Source organism: Nothoprocta perdicaria, unplaced genomic scaffold (assembly GCF_003342845.1).
Source record: "Nothoprocta perdicaria isolate Ctin4 unplaced genomic scaffold, notPer1 scaffold_138, whole genome shotgun sequence".
NCBI lineage: Eukaryota > Metazoa > Chordata > Aves > Tinamiformes > Tinamidae > Nothoprocta > Nothoprocta perdicaria.
In genome coordinates, this window is record NW_020454516.1 from 2,098,149 (window position 1) to 2,112,088 (window position 13,940).

At 47.3% G+C, this 13,940-nt stretch overlaps 1 protein-coding gene across 1 annotated transcript; it reads left to right on the forward strand.

Moving 5' to 3' along the window:
- Positions 1-1,034: 1,034 nt before the first annotated feature.
- LOC112942961 (two pore calcium channel protein 1-like) lies at positions 1,035-12,087 on the forward strand. Its single transcript, XM_026034019.1, has 18 exons — positions 1,035-1,136; positions 1,908-2,022; positions 2,430-2,558; positions 2,815-2,931; positions 3,717-3,835; positions 4,012-4,113; positions 4,434-4,560; positions 5,295-5,496; positions 6,178-6,322; positions 7,151-7,336; positions 7,827-7,891; positions 8,180-8,267; positions 8,559-8,628; positions 9,106-9,325; positions 9,563-9,653; positions 10,263-10,376; positions 10,663-10,781; positions 11,574-12,087. The coding sequence occupies exons 2-18, from the start codon at positions 1,936-1,938 to the stop codon at positions 11,717-11,719; spliced, it is 2,127 nt and encodes a 708-aa protein (XP_025889804.1). The 5' UTR covers positions 1,035-1,136; positions 1,908-1,935; the 3' UTR covers positions 11,720-12,087.
- The last annotated feature ends 1,853 nt before the right edge of the window (positions 12,088-13,940 follow it).

The window sequence follows — 13,940 nt, forward strand, 5'->3', positions numbered from 1 at the left end:
GCCCAAGCCCCAGGGCTTCCCCAGTGCGGATGCACCGAAGCCGAAAGCCAAGAAATAAATGATGAAATTAAAGAAATCAGCAAGCCTGGAGAAAAGGCAGGGGTCCAACCCCAAAAAAACTCACCAGCAGCCTGCAGCAAAGGTACAAACTGCAGGCATAATTTTAAGGGAAAACCCCCAGGAGCTTCATGCCATGACGCCCACTTGCTGGAAGCGGCTGTGGTACGAAATGGTAACGATGAAATCACAGGATCGTGTGACCCTTACGCTGCCTGAAACTCCATGCCCAAAGCACTGTGAATTTGCAGTATTGCTTGTTAATTTGCGGTATTGCTGTTAATTTGCGGTATTGCTGTTAATTGGCAGTATTGCTGCTAATTGGCAGTATTTCTAACGCCACCGGCCGGCTCTCGCGGCCCAGGCCCGCGGCTCTATCCATGCCTGGCCATTCCCTTGGCTCTCTCCATTCGCGCCTCCCGGTACCGAGGCTTGCGGCTCATCCCAGATTCCCCAGGCCCTCCTGCCACCGGTGCTCACAACAAACCAGCCCCGGACACAGCGTTTCACCGGTTTAATGCGACAGCGAGACAGCGCGGGGGTAACACAAAGTCCTTGGAAGCAATCAGGGGCGTTCGGAGCGCTTCGTGCCTGGATCCTCTCTCGGCGGCTCCCAGAGGCGGGCGACGGTCCGGTCTCGGCAGCAGCGGCAGGCCGCTCCCGTTATCCCGCAGGCCGCTCCCGTTGCCCCGCAGGCCGCTCCTGTTATCCCGGGCGAGGCCCCTCCGGCGCTCCCGGTGCCGCTCAGGCCGCCTCGAGCCGCTCCCGCGCGGCCTCCAGGCGCTGCTGGAGCCGCCGCTCGCGCCAGCGCAGGAAGCGGCGCCGGGCGCGCGCCGCCTGCCAGCCCACGAGCGCGCCCGCCGCGAAGGCCGCGAGCAGCGCGAGCCGCACCGAGCCCAGCGCCGCCATCTCCGCTCCGCTCCGCTCCGCCCCGGGTGGCGCCGCCGCGGGGGCTCCCGCGCGGACATGGCGGGGGAAGCGGCGCCGGCGCAGGGGCGGCTGCTGCTGGCGGCCGCGCTCGTGTCCGACGCGCAGTACAACAGGAACATCCCGTTCGAGACGTCGCCGGGCGCCGTCAGGTAGGGGCTGCCCGCGCAGCCGCCCCCGCGCACGGCCCCCTCGCTCGGAGCTGCACAAACCGCCTCTTTTTCCAAGTTTTCCAAGTTTTCCAAGTTCTCCCGTTTTTCCACTGTCGTAACGGTGCTGCCACCGTCGCCTCGTCCACATCCCTATCATCAGCCGCGCTCCCCAAAACTTCATGGCATGCAGCTCTTGGGAAGCCGAGGTGATTCCGGGTGTTCTCTGTGTCCGTTGGGAAACACTAAGTCCTTCCACGATTGCTTTTGCACAAACAGGAGGAAAACGGGAGGAAAAAGTCATGTGAAAGCTGTGGGAGTTTGGAACTGGACGTGTTTGTGGTTAATGCAAACATCGGCAGTGGCTTTTGGTGCTTTAGGGCCTCTTGAATGATGTGTTAAACATCACTTACTTGGTATCTCTATGGTAGCTCTTCTGGTCTTGTCTCTTTGCTTTTTAACCTGCAAAGAAAGGAGGTTAATTATTTAGTCAGGCTTGGTTTGTGTGTCATGTGGCTTTCTGACCTCTGTAAAAGTTTGCACTCAACTTAAGGAACAAGGTAATTAGAGAGAGAGAAAAAAATCTACGTGTTTTGTAGCCCTTGACTAGCAAGAACTTGCAAACGTGTCCCCATTCTCCTGTCAGCACCGACACCCTTCTCCCCACTTGCAATGGGGACTACTTGGAAAAGGGCTCTCAGAAGAATATTCCGAGTCCTCGGGGATGTGCTTTGACTCTCTGGTTCATGGTACTACTGCCTTCTTTCCCCACAGGCTTTACTATCTTTATAACCATTGGGTGATGCAAGCAACCACCTACTTCTTCATCTTCCTCAACCTTTCCCTTGTGCTCTTTGAAGAACCTGCTGTGTACCCGCTCCCCTTCTTGGTAAGTCTTCAGGCTGCATGGTAGCAGGAACACAGCTCCTGCCACGTTGCACATTGGAGCAAATTAAGGGTTCTTTCTTGAAGGTATCAAGAGAAAATTGATAATTATTTTCCTGTTGATAGTTCTGATCTCCTGGAAATGCAGGGGAGGGGAATGGGCTTAGTAACCAGGTAGGAACCATGGCTGCCGTGACTGACATCACCTGTGGCGGATGTGACCATGAGTAAAAGTGACACTTTGTCTTGGAAAACATCAGTCTTCTGCCTGATGTCCTTGTATCTCAAAGCAGAAGCAATGTATTGCCCTTAGGACTGCTTTTCTGCAGCCTTTATCCTCATCTCTGTGAAGAGATCTAGCCCTGCGCTCAGATGTCCTGACTGAGGAGTCTCTTTTTCCTTTCTCTGTAGGCTACATCTCTCATTGAAGTGTTGTGCCTTCTGGTGTTCTCTGTCCGGCTTATGCACTTTGCAAAAGTCACCCCTCGCAACGTATTTTGGAAGGATACCAAGAACATCTGTGTCATGGTCGCAATCCTGGTGAGTTAGGTCTGCACGGCCACCAAGATTGAAGTGGTCAACGTGGAGGTGTTTTTTTTCTTCCTTTTGCTTCCCTGATAATGTGGGTCTGATGCATAAGGACTCGTCAAGAGCCACAGCCAATTCAACCTCCACCTCAGCCTGTTTGTACAAGTCTATTTTGTATGTATGCCCTTGACTAGCTAACATTGCTGTCATCATCTGGCTACACTTCTAAATTAGCTTCTGAGAATGTTACTTGTCTTTTTTTTTCCAGATGTCTCTAACAGACTTGGCTATCTTTGGGGCCCTCAGGATATACAACGTGAGGAGTGTTCGTTGGTCAAGAATAGTGAGGCCCATTTTCCTGATCAACTTTGCAGAGAGCCGCCAGGTAAGGGATGCTTTTGGTGGGAAGTGCATGGGTGTGGAGCATGCTGGAGCTCAGGTCTTGCTGGGTGAAGCTTAGTGGTGCACAGAGAAGGAAGCATGTTTCCTGTAAGGAAGGGTGTTCCCTCTCCAGCCTGTGTGGAAGAGCAGCCTCCATCTGCAAGCAGAGTTAGAAACTATCCTTGAGATGAGTGAAAATAAGCAGCGTTGTGGACAAGAAGGCTGTTTCTCCAGCGCAGGGTGGACGTGCTGGAGATTGGGGCAGCTTCTCTCCTGCCCTGGTCAGGGTCGAGTTACTTATTTCTGGAATTCTGCTAGGCAAACAGGCACAAGTGTCATGTTGTGCTCGGAAACTGAGTCCCCAGCCCAGACAGGCTGTCTGGACTCTGATTCCTCCTGTCGTGGGGAGATACCTGCGCTGGTGCTGAAGGCTGTTTTGGTGCTGACTTGTCATGAATAAACTGTGATGGTGTGGAGGCCTGGAGGAGGGAACAGCTGAGCTCCCATGTTCTGAGTGTGGGTTCGATGGTCTAGAGGTTCTTGTCTCTGTCCCTGGAGATCAATTTGTCCCTCAGCTAGCTGAACTCCCAGTGGTATCTCCTTTGGGGGGTGAAGAGGAAAGGCCTTTGCAGAACAGAACTGGTATGTTTGGGTCAGAATCTCTCCCGCTGGGCAACAGAAGAGTTCCTGTGTCCCCTTGCCTATCTGTCCCCGTGCAGGTTTTTCTGTGTAGGTGGGGAAGGAAAAGCAGGTACTGCCACGTTTCTAAACTTCCATTGTCCCTGGCAGATTCGAAGAGCGTTTCGCAGCATCCGCAACACATTCCCAGAGATCACCTATGTCTTCTTGCTCTTCATGTTCAGTGTTCTCATGTTCTCCCTCATGGCCTTGAAGCTGTTTGGTGAGAGGTAGGAATCCTTTTCTGCTCCAAAGGGGTTGGGAAGAATGGATGTGATACCCCCATGCCCAGAAGTATCTGGCAGCTCTGGGCTATACTCCTGAATATGAGCACTGCTGATCCCTGCAGTTGTGGGATGGGATATGTGGCCTTTCTCCTTAACTTGAGGTGTCTGTTTCCTCCTAGGAATCTTCAGACAGCAGAAGGCTTGCCATATTTTACCAATTACCTGGAAATTGTTTTTGATCTGTATGTGTTGGTGACAACAGCAAACAGCCCGGATGTCATGTATGTGTTCTGACTTTTTCACCTGGTGTGTGTGACTGCATTTGCACTGCTTGCTTAGTGGTGTGAGCTCTTGTGCATCTCGGCAGGATCTCTAGTTACAACAATTCTGTTTGGCTTGGTAACTTGGTAGCTCAAAAGGGGACTCAAAGAATACAGGATGAAGAATTAGCAGAGGAAAACTTATGTAATAGATTCTTCCATTCAGAGATGAGGTATTATTTGGCTATCCAAAAAAAAAAAATGAAAGCCCTTTAGAAGACAGTTTTTCTGAAGCGACTTTATCTCTGTTCTACAAGCGATAATCTTTCCTGCCTCTTTAGGATGCCAGCATTTGACTTCAGCTGGTGGTATGCACTATTCTTCATTACCTATGTCATCATCAACACCTATATCTTCATGTCTGTCTTCCTGGCTGTTGTGTACAACAATTACAGAAAACACCTAAAGGTAATGTATGGGGAGGTGCATAGTCACCAGTAGCTGCCTTCCTATTTTTTTAGAAAACCTAGAAATTTCTAGAAAATGTGGAACAGCTTCTCTTGAGCAGATTCATGGTTTCTGGCCTCTGCTGAGGTTCTGCAAATGGGAAGCACAGATTGACTTCTTGTATCAAGGGACAGAAAACACAGTCTTTGTGCAGCATAGCTGACTAAGCACACAGCACTCTTATGCCACTGACCCTGTCCTTAAAGAAAAGGAAGTGTAAAGGGAAGTCTGAATAAACTGGAACTGTCCCTACTGCCTTGGGTGAGTGCAGCTCAGGACATGTGCCCAGAGACTTAAGCAAATGCTACAATTTCCATCTTTGTGGATGGGCAGCACATGTGGATGCAGTGTCTCTGCTTCTGTGACCTGAGGCTGTGCAGTTCTTGTGATCTTATTTTTTGAAAGGTACTTTTAAAGATATTCCCTCATATCGCCTTTCTGCTAGACAGCATCCTTTCTTCCGGTTTCCAATGCATCTTCCAGCAGCAAGGGATCTAGGAATCTCCAGAATGCTCCTATTGCCAGTTAAATAGCACTTCCCTCACCCCACTGATTGTGCTGTATGTAGTGCCTAATATCTCTCCCAAAGTAGCCCTTTGGGCCTCATCTTGCGTTACAGTGCATGAAAACAAGATGAAAAAGCAGAGGAGGGGGAAGAAGGATTGACGCTGTCTGAATCCTGAAATTCCTTCCAGAATGAGATCCGCAAGCTTGCTTACATGAAGCGCCGCAAGATGGTAGAGGCCTTCAACCTCCTGAAGGAAGAGGAGGGAGCAGAATTTGTGGTTAGAGAAGCCCAGTGGAAGCAGCTTGTCAAACTGGTGGCTCCTGATATCAGCAACTCCCACCGCGAGCTGCTGCTGCACATATCGGATGATGAGCAGAAGGGCTTCATAGGTGAGCAGCAGGGGCCTGACGTGCTCAGGCATTGGCAAGGAGCCTGGGGAAGAGCCTGGGGTCAGGAGCCTCATGCTTCAGGGGGTCTGGCAAAGAGACCTGTGCTCCCCAATGGACCTAGAGGGACTTCAGGGCTCTCTAACCCTCTGGAGAGGGAAGCAGGAAGAGTTTTGGAAAGTTGGGTGTGTCCCTTTGTTCTTTTTCTCTCCTGCCTGTGCTTCCTCATGTGCTGTAGACAGTGCTGGGTATACTGTGGGCAGCTCTTCCCATGTGGCAAGGTTGACCGTGTCCCGTGGCAGGTTCCATTCTCAGGACACTCCCTTATTAACAGATTACTCTGAGCAATGTGGTGTCCCACGCATTCTTCTGGAGAGTCTTTCTCTGTTCCTGATGGAGACAGGATATCAGGAATGATGGGCCAATCTCCTCATTCTAGATCCTTCTCATTCTGATCATGAAAGGCTTGTGTGGGCTACTGAGCTCTGGCTTAAGCCAGTCTGCCAGAAATGGGACAGAGAAACTGCCAAGAATTAAGTTCAGTCTGTGGTGTCCTGTGCTTTGCAGTACACAGAGCTTGAGACTAAGCTGCTGCAACTTGCATGCAGGCAAGTTTACATTTGCAGGTCACTGTCACTTTTGTTACGAATGCAGACTGATGTTCATTGCTCTTCCCTGCTGCAGACAAAAAGTCCTTTGTACGCCTGGCAGATCTGCTCAACATCCAGGTGATCACCCTGAAGATACGCAGGCATCCGCTGGGCCGCTGGATGCCTCGTGTCTACAGCTCTGCAGCAAGCCAATTTCTGCGCAGCATGGTCAGACACAGGTAAGTCTGCGCTGTTGGAGCGAGCAGCTCTTAATATCCCAAAGGGCCGCAGAGATTTGCTGTAGATTGCAAATTCATGCAGACAGATATTAGGAGTCCTGTTCTCAAACACTTTGGTATGTCAGCATCCAGATAAGGTCTCCCTGGTGGCAAGTAGCTGGCAAGGACTTGCCTAGAGCTGTTGGCAGTGCTCTTCCTAGTGCAACTCAGGATGCTGTTGGTCTCCTTTGCCACAGGGGTGCATTGCTGGCTTGTGTTTTGGCAATTTGTCTACCAAGACTCCCAGGATCATCCCTGCTGAGCTGCTTTCTAGGCAGCTGGCCCCCAGGCTAGGCTGGTGTGTGAGGTTATTTCTCCCCAGGTGCAGGACTTTGTTTCAATTTGAACTCAGGATATTTGGGTCTACCCATTTTCCTAGCATGTTGGGGTGCCTCTGAATGGCAAAACTCCTAACTGGTTTATCAGCCACTCCTAATATTGTTCAGTCTTTTTTCACTTGTCTAGACTTTCTGCTTGAAAAAAATGTTGCTTGAGTTGGTGAATATTCAGTTGCAGTCAGTATCTAAAAGTTTGTGTTTAATTGTGTTTGAGGAAACACATTTGTATACCTTGAAGGCACGTGCTGCTTTTACTGTTGGATGTCAAGAGCAAAGCCAGAGTCCAGAGCGACTCTCCTAAACTCTCAGATGGAGGAGGAATGGCCTGGTAAAGAAAGCTTTCTAAATAGCATTGCCTGAGGGAGAAGGTGAAGAGAACTCTGAAATAACTGTAATACTGACCTTGTGAGTGGCAGACTGATTCCTCTTTCTTTCTCTTCTCTTCTTGCAGGGGATTTGTTTGGACTTACGATGTCATCATTCTGATAAATGCTATATTCATTGCTTTGGATGAGGAAAGCCCCTATATTTCCTATGCGGAGTGGGTCTTCCTTGCATTGTATATAATTGAGATACTCCTCAAAGTGTACACTTATGAACCAAGGACGTTCTTTGGCAAAAACCAATTCTGGAACTGGTGAGTGGCATGGGTGGCTGTTGTGAAGGTAGTGCTAAGTGAAGAGGTTCTGCTTGTCAAGAGCTGAAAGTCTCCTGAGGGAGATTAGCTGACTGAGACAACTCATGTGTTAGGGTGTCCTTGATTGTAAGCACAGGATAACGATGTGCTCTTTGCTGGCCTTAATGGGGACTTCTGTGCTCTGTCCCCTCTGCTAGCTCAGGGCTTTTCCCTTGTCATCTCTGACCCCTAGGTGACAAAAGACCTTGAGCTGCTCTCTTAACAAAGATGGCTTTGTGGTATGTGAACACCACTTCCTTCTGCTGGGCAAAGGGAAAGATTTGTTCAACAAGAGCTTTCTTGCCCACTCTGTTGTGCAAATCTAAGATGAAAAAAAGACAGTCCTGTGCAGATATAGGGGCAGGGGTCACTATTTATCTGTCATGTGGCAGCTAGAAGTCCATTCTATGTTGCCCACAAATCCAACAGCCCTACCCTTCTCTCGTGCTAGGTTTGATACCCTGATCATCTTTGCTGCCTTGACTGCAACAATACTCAACACCACCCTAAAATCGAGTAAGTGCAGTTTAAAAAAAACCTGCATGCTTTTGGGAAACCTGGTGGTCTTAAGCCTGTTCTTCTGAGATCATCTTGGGCTTGGGAAGCTTTTAGAAAGGCCAAGGAATTTTCTGTAGGGTTTCTAAGAACTAACTTAGACTCTGGGAGGTTTTGGTGGGGAGGATGAGGTAGGTTTTGGGAGGGTTATTGCTACCTATTGCACAAATAGATAGTGCTTAATAATGTTTAAAGTCCATAGTTCCCTGTTTATATTTTTCTGAAAAATAATCTGTTTACCTTTCTCAGCCACAGAGTACAACAGCCAACAAATTCTGGACATTGTCTTCATATTAAGGGTCCTCAGGCTAATAAGGATTGTTGATAGCATTCAAAGGTACAAAACAGATTGGAAAAGGGATGAATTTATGGGATAGGCCTTCTTAGAGACTAGCTGGGAGTCTTGCATTGCTTGTCAGGGCTGTTTTGGATTGAATGTGGCTCCTCAAACATCCCCAAGACCTTGTCTGCTTGTGCTTGTGATGAGCTGAGGTGCTGCAGCTTCTCTGAAAGCTTTCATAATAAATGGGTGCATTGGGGGAGCCCTTGCTGGGTGGGATGTGAAGATAAGCAAGGGCTTTACCAGAGCCTCCCCGTGGGAGGTGGTGTAACAAATCATTTGCTGCAGGTTTCGAGTCATCATGAACACGCTGATAAACATCGTACCGACAATGCTGACGTTTGGTGGGCTGACTCTGGTAAGATACTCTTAGTATCTTAGCTCAAAGCACTCCAGATTTGCGGGAATGTGTTTAAAGGCTTCCAAGAGAATAAGCTTTGGATGGAGGGCCATTTAAACTGTAAGTGCTGATTTGGTTTCTAGTTGTCATGCATGTTTAAAAAAAAAAAATCATTTATTTGGGCAAAAAAAGATGAGAATGAGAAACCTATTTCAACCTATTTTTTTTTCTCTCTTCTCTCTTTTAGCTTGCTCATAGTTTGAGAATTCTCAATTCCCATGTCCTTGGGCTCTAATTTATGGCTTATGTTTTATTCCTGGGTGGGAATCGTCCTTGAGTGGGTTATTTCTTTACCTCTATCTACTCCTCAGCAGCTTGCAGTTGCTGTAACAAAACTAAAAGACAAAACAAAACCTCCTGCAGGAACTAGCAAACTTGCTATGGGCCTTGTTGCTTACTGGAGAAACAAGTGATGGATGGAGTTTCTCTTCCTAGGTCGTGTACTATGTATTTGCTATCATTGGCATGGAGTTATTCCAAGGGAAAATCCAGTTCTTCCCTGCAAACTCAAATGCTCCTCACGCTCTGGAGTGTGGAAACCCAGCGCTCAAGGACTCTATGTTTGCCCGTGGGAAATACTGCAAGAACAATTTCAATAACTTTGCTTCTTCCTTCATAGTCCTGTTGGAGCTCACTGTTGTCAATCAGTGGCATGATATCCTTTGTGGTGGAAAGTCTAATCTTGACCTCCATAGTACCACACTCTTCCTCTGCCTCCTGCTCCTCCCTCTGCCTTATGTGTACTTGTGTGTATAGTGCCACATAATACAAATAATCCCTGCAGAATGCCTGTTCAAAGACTGCTACTAGGCAATATTTATCAGTTTCCTCCCATAGTGTTAGTGCACAGCAAAATGTTCTCCTAGCACTTTAGCCCTTAACTCTGTTATACTCTTTGCCAGCGGATTTGCCAAAGTGACTGTCCAGGCTGCAAAGCTCTACTTCATTGCTTTCCACATTGTGATGGTTATAATTATTGTCAAGTAAGTCTTGGTTTGCTCTCATCTCACTTTTGGAGTGAGGAGAAGGGCTGTGTTGATGATCCAGGGGTCATGCATGGGGCAGCTTTTAGAGAAAAGCAGGATAACAGCAAGTACAAGTACCTGAGGGGAGAATGTAAAGAGAATGGGGCCAAGCTCTTCTTGGTGGTGGCCTGTGACAGAACAAGGGCTAATGGCTATAAATTCAAACACGGGAAATTTCATCCCTATATGAGGAAGAACTTTCCTGTGTGGGGGGGTGAAAGAGCCCTAGAGCAGGCTGCCCAGGAGGTTGTAGAGTCTCCTTCTCTGGAGATCTTCCAAACCCACCTGGGTCCCTTGGTCCCAGAGGTCCAGCTGGATCACTAGAGGTCCCTTCCAACCTCAACCATTCTGTGATTTGTTAGTGTAGTAGAACCTGTTACATCTGCTCTTTTGTCTGTGGAGTACTGCTTTGGTTATGACAGCTCCCTGTCTCTAGCACACATTACTATGAGTCCTGGGTCCCCAGGGCTCGATTGTGAAATTGGGATTGAGATAATGGCTTGTGCCCATAAGAACAGGGGATGCTAGTGCTGCTATGTAATCCTGCTATTTCTTTCTTTCTTTCAGTATCTTTGTGTCGTTCATCTTGGAGGCTTTCTTTGTGGAGTATTCACTGGAGAAGAGTGAAGTAGAAACAGCCATTGAACAGAAAATCCAGGAACTGGGAATGGGAATCCAGGAGTAAGTCCCCTAAAGAGTCAAGATGGAAATGGCTGGCTTGGCACGTCAGATGTAACCACGATGGAGCTACTAGATGGTAGCAGATAGTCACTTACCTTGTTCTTGCAGGTGGAAGTTGAGTTCAAAGCCTGCTTTGGTGTGCTCTTCCAGCCCAGGGCTGTTCTCCAGGGTGCTGGAGAGCTGGAGACCTGCAGGGTCCAGTGTTTCTCCTGTCTGAGAGTATCCTCTGCTGCTGTGCACATGTGGCCCTCCCCAGGAATAACTTCTAGTTGTCTTTCTCGTGTAGGGATGAGCTCCAGGATGAAAAACTCATTGATAATATGGAGAGTGCTGAACATGACCTTGAGGGAGAAGGTGGAACAAAGCCACAGCCTAAAGGGCTGGTGTTTAAAATCGCCTCCAAACGTAAGTGTGACCCTGCAAACTTCTGGAAGTAGCAGCTGCTGCTGGTCTGCTCAATAGTTTCTTTAAAAGAAGCCAGAATGCTGATGTGTCTCTGTCTCTGGAGAAGCTCTGGGAGCACTTCTGCTTCCTAGGCAGAAGGTTGGCCATGAGTTTGAGCTGCCAAAACCCAGCTTTGAGGCATTTAGGAAGCCCTAGACACTCTATAATGTTGTTTCTTTACTTCTATAGCAGTGCTCTTCCGCTCTCCTGCTCTACCGAGCTCCAAGGTGCATGCTTGTCAACTCCATAAAGACACTGTCTTGATGGCTAAGGTCCTGCTGTTCAGAAGCCTGTTCTCTACTCCCTGTATGCACTTTGCTTTCCTCCTGACTTGGATCACTGGGTAACTACATGCCACGTTCTCTGGTGTAATACACATACCTCTTTCCACTGACATTATTGCTATACTTTCTTGCTGTCCTGTAGACAGATCCTCTTGACCTCACATTTCTTATTATGACAGCTAAGATCATACGTCCATTCAAGGGATCCTTCTAAAGGAATAGACCTTTAAGAGTTAAAATAAGTCTTATTCTCAAGTGTTCAGGATGCTTAAAAATAGATCAAATATGAAGAGAAGGCGGTTAAGGTATTGGTGGATGTTGTGGGTTTTTTTCTGCTTTGTGGGAAACACAGTAGAAACGAGATGAGAGTAGGAGCTTCATTGGGGAGATTTTTCTCAGTAAAAGTTGAGCAATAGGCATGGAGGTTTAGGCTAACTTTTGTTTTTATTTTTTTTGCTGTCCACTTCAGGGTACAGGACAGTTGATGCTCTGCTTCAGCGTATGTTTGAGGCAGAACTCCCCCCAGAGGATGAAGGTCCTTCCTTTGAAGAGATCTTAAACCTGTCCCCTGCTGATGCCGTACAGAGAAATGTCACTTTTGAGGCTGCTGCATAATCTGGGAAACCCACACCTATGGACAAGGAGAAGCTAATTCTCAGCTGTCCCTATATCTCAAGAGTGTCCTCTGGCTATCTTCAGCCAACCTGCCACTGCAGTCAGGTGCCTGGGGCCAGATCAAACACAGAAGGGGCAGCAGATGCTGGAAGTACTGGAGTTGTTGTGATATGAGCTTTATCTGATGTAAAGTCTCATTTAAATGTTGAAACTAGAAATATGGTAAAGGAGAAGCAGGGGGGAGAGTTGGTGGGCATGCGTATCCTACCTATACTCATGCAATAAGACACTGCTACATACTATGTTATGAAATATCTTAATTCTTGTAACTGGAATTTTCTATTAGTCACTTTTTATATGCACATATGGATGAGCAGAAGTTGAAATAAACAGCTTTTGCAGCAATGTGGTATGGTATGTTCAAGTCAATAGTCTCTGGAAAGGAAGAAATCTTGGTGCCTAAGAGTGGAGTGACCCTCTGGACCCATAAGCAGCATTTTAAAGTGATGGAGTTGGGTACAGCTGAAGCTTGGGAAAGAAAGGTGGGGGGAGGTGGTGCCTGGGTTGCTGAAATCAGGAATAAATCTCTTAACACCAATGTAGTAGTAAGAAGCAGGGATAACAATCCCCTTTCCACTGCTCCCATGTGCATGTATTAGCCTAGAGGTATATTTCAAGTCAGCATAGATATGGGCCTGCTTTCTTTCTCATACCGCCAGAGCCTGTGTTTAAGCAATCAATTCAAATTTCTGAACTGATGTACTTGCTGGCAGTGGTTTTGTCTCTATTTCTTCTAGCTGGCTGTCTGCTCTTTTACCCTAAAACTGCTTCCAGTAGTAAACTCCCATCCTGGCTTTTGTATGGGAGTATCTTTCAGGTCTGAACAACTGGAATACAGCTGCAACAAGGTAATATTCAGCTGCTTACCTCGACACGGCTCTTGACACAGTTCTTTTGTCAATATGTCACCAAAGAGTAGGGCTATTCTTTAAGCCTTGAGGGAGCATGGTCCAGCACAGCTGCATTTTGTGTTCTCCAGCAGGGCTTTCTCACTCAAAAAGCAAAGAGCTTCTGGCTTTGTTCTTCCCTTAGGATACAAAACAAAGCATCTTTTTAAATCCAGTACTGTAAAAGATGTTTTTATATTGTTAACAACTATAATCAGAGTTAAGTATTGCTGGATATCCAGCAACTACTCTTTCATTGATGGTACAAGATCTAAGGGCTTAAATGATGTTCCTGTGACTGACACTCTCACAATAGTCTGTATTTTAAAATTAACTAATTATAGGTTCTATTCTGATGCTGGCTTCTGACTTTACAGGATATTGTCTTTGTCTTACCGACTTTGCCTTGGCTTTATTTCTATTCCTGTTGGTTCTGTCCATTCTGCTTTTCCACATTTCTCATTTGTCCAGGCTAAAGGGTCCGAAGATGCTGCATCACTTTGCCTTTCCTCAGTGTCTTTTTGGCTCTGAGAATTCCTGCAACGTATATATCGGTGCTTACCAAGCATTACTTAGTGCTATATGTACTTGAACCTTGTTTTGGTCAAAAGTTATTTCTGCTCCAACTTTAGAGTCCCATCTTGGACCAGCATAAAATGTTCCTGGCTGTACTTAGTATTTCATCTCTCATTTTCCTCTCAAGCTCCCTCCAATACCATGCACTTTTCCTTGGGAGCAAGTCAAGTATTCAGAAGCACTTGCAAATAGCTGATTCCTTCCCATTCATTAAATCAGTGGTTGAAAAAGGATTTTTTACACATAGAGGCATTTCCACTGTCTGGTGCAGTGGCACCTGAATCACAGTGTTCTGCTGTGTCCAAATCCAAGCCCTATCCCATGCAGCTTTTGCTTCACCTAATGAGTGGGAATCTAACCTACCCATGGACTGTCCCATCCCTTCAATATGGACCTCTACAGTCCAAATCTGGAAAGCTTTTGCCTCATCACAGGCATGCAGCTCCCTTTTTAAGGGTTCTGTTTGTAGGACAGGAATGACTTTTACTTTCCCAGGGGCCATGCTTGAAGCATTTTGGTCTGAGGATCAGAGGTTCTCCCCGAGAACCCCTTTGTGCCGGCTGGATGTCCTGTGATGGCCAGAAACTGTCACCCAGACTGGGAATTAACCTCTCAAGACCACCATAGTGTTACAAAGCAGGCATTTACTTTATTACAGCTCTGGGTGCACGGAGGATCGCTACACCCATCGTGCACCC

Coding starts and splice junctions, on each gene's coding strand:
- LOC112942961 (XM_026034019.1), top strand. CDS start 1,936: ATGCAAGCAACCACCTACTTCTTCATCTTCCTCAACCTTTCCCTTGTG. Junction 7,892..8,179: donor CAACACCACCCTAAAATCGA/GTAAGTGCAGTT, acceptor TACCTTTCTCAG/CCACAGAGTACAACAGCCAA. Junction 10,782..11,573: donor GTTTAAAATCGCCTCCAAAC/GTAAGTGTGACC, acceptor TGTCCACTTCAG/GGTACAGGACAGTTGATGCT.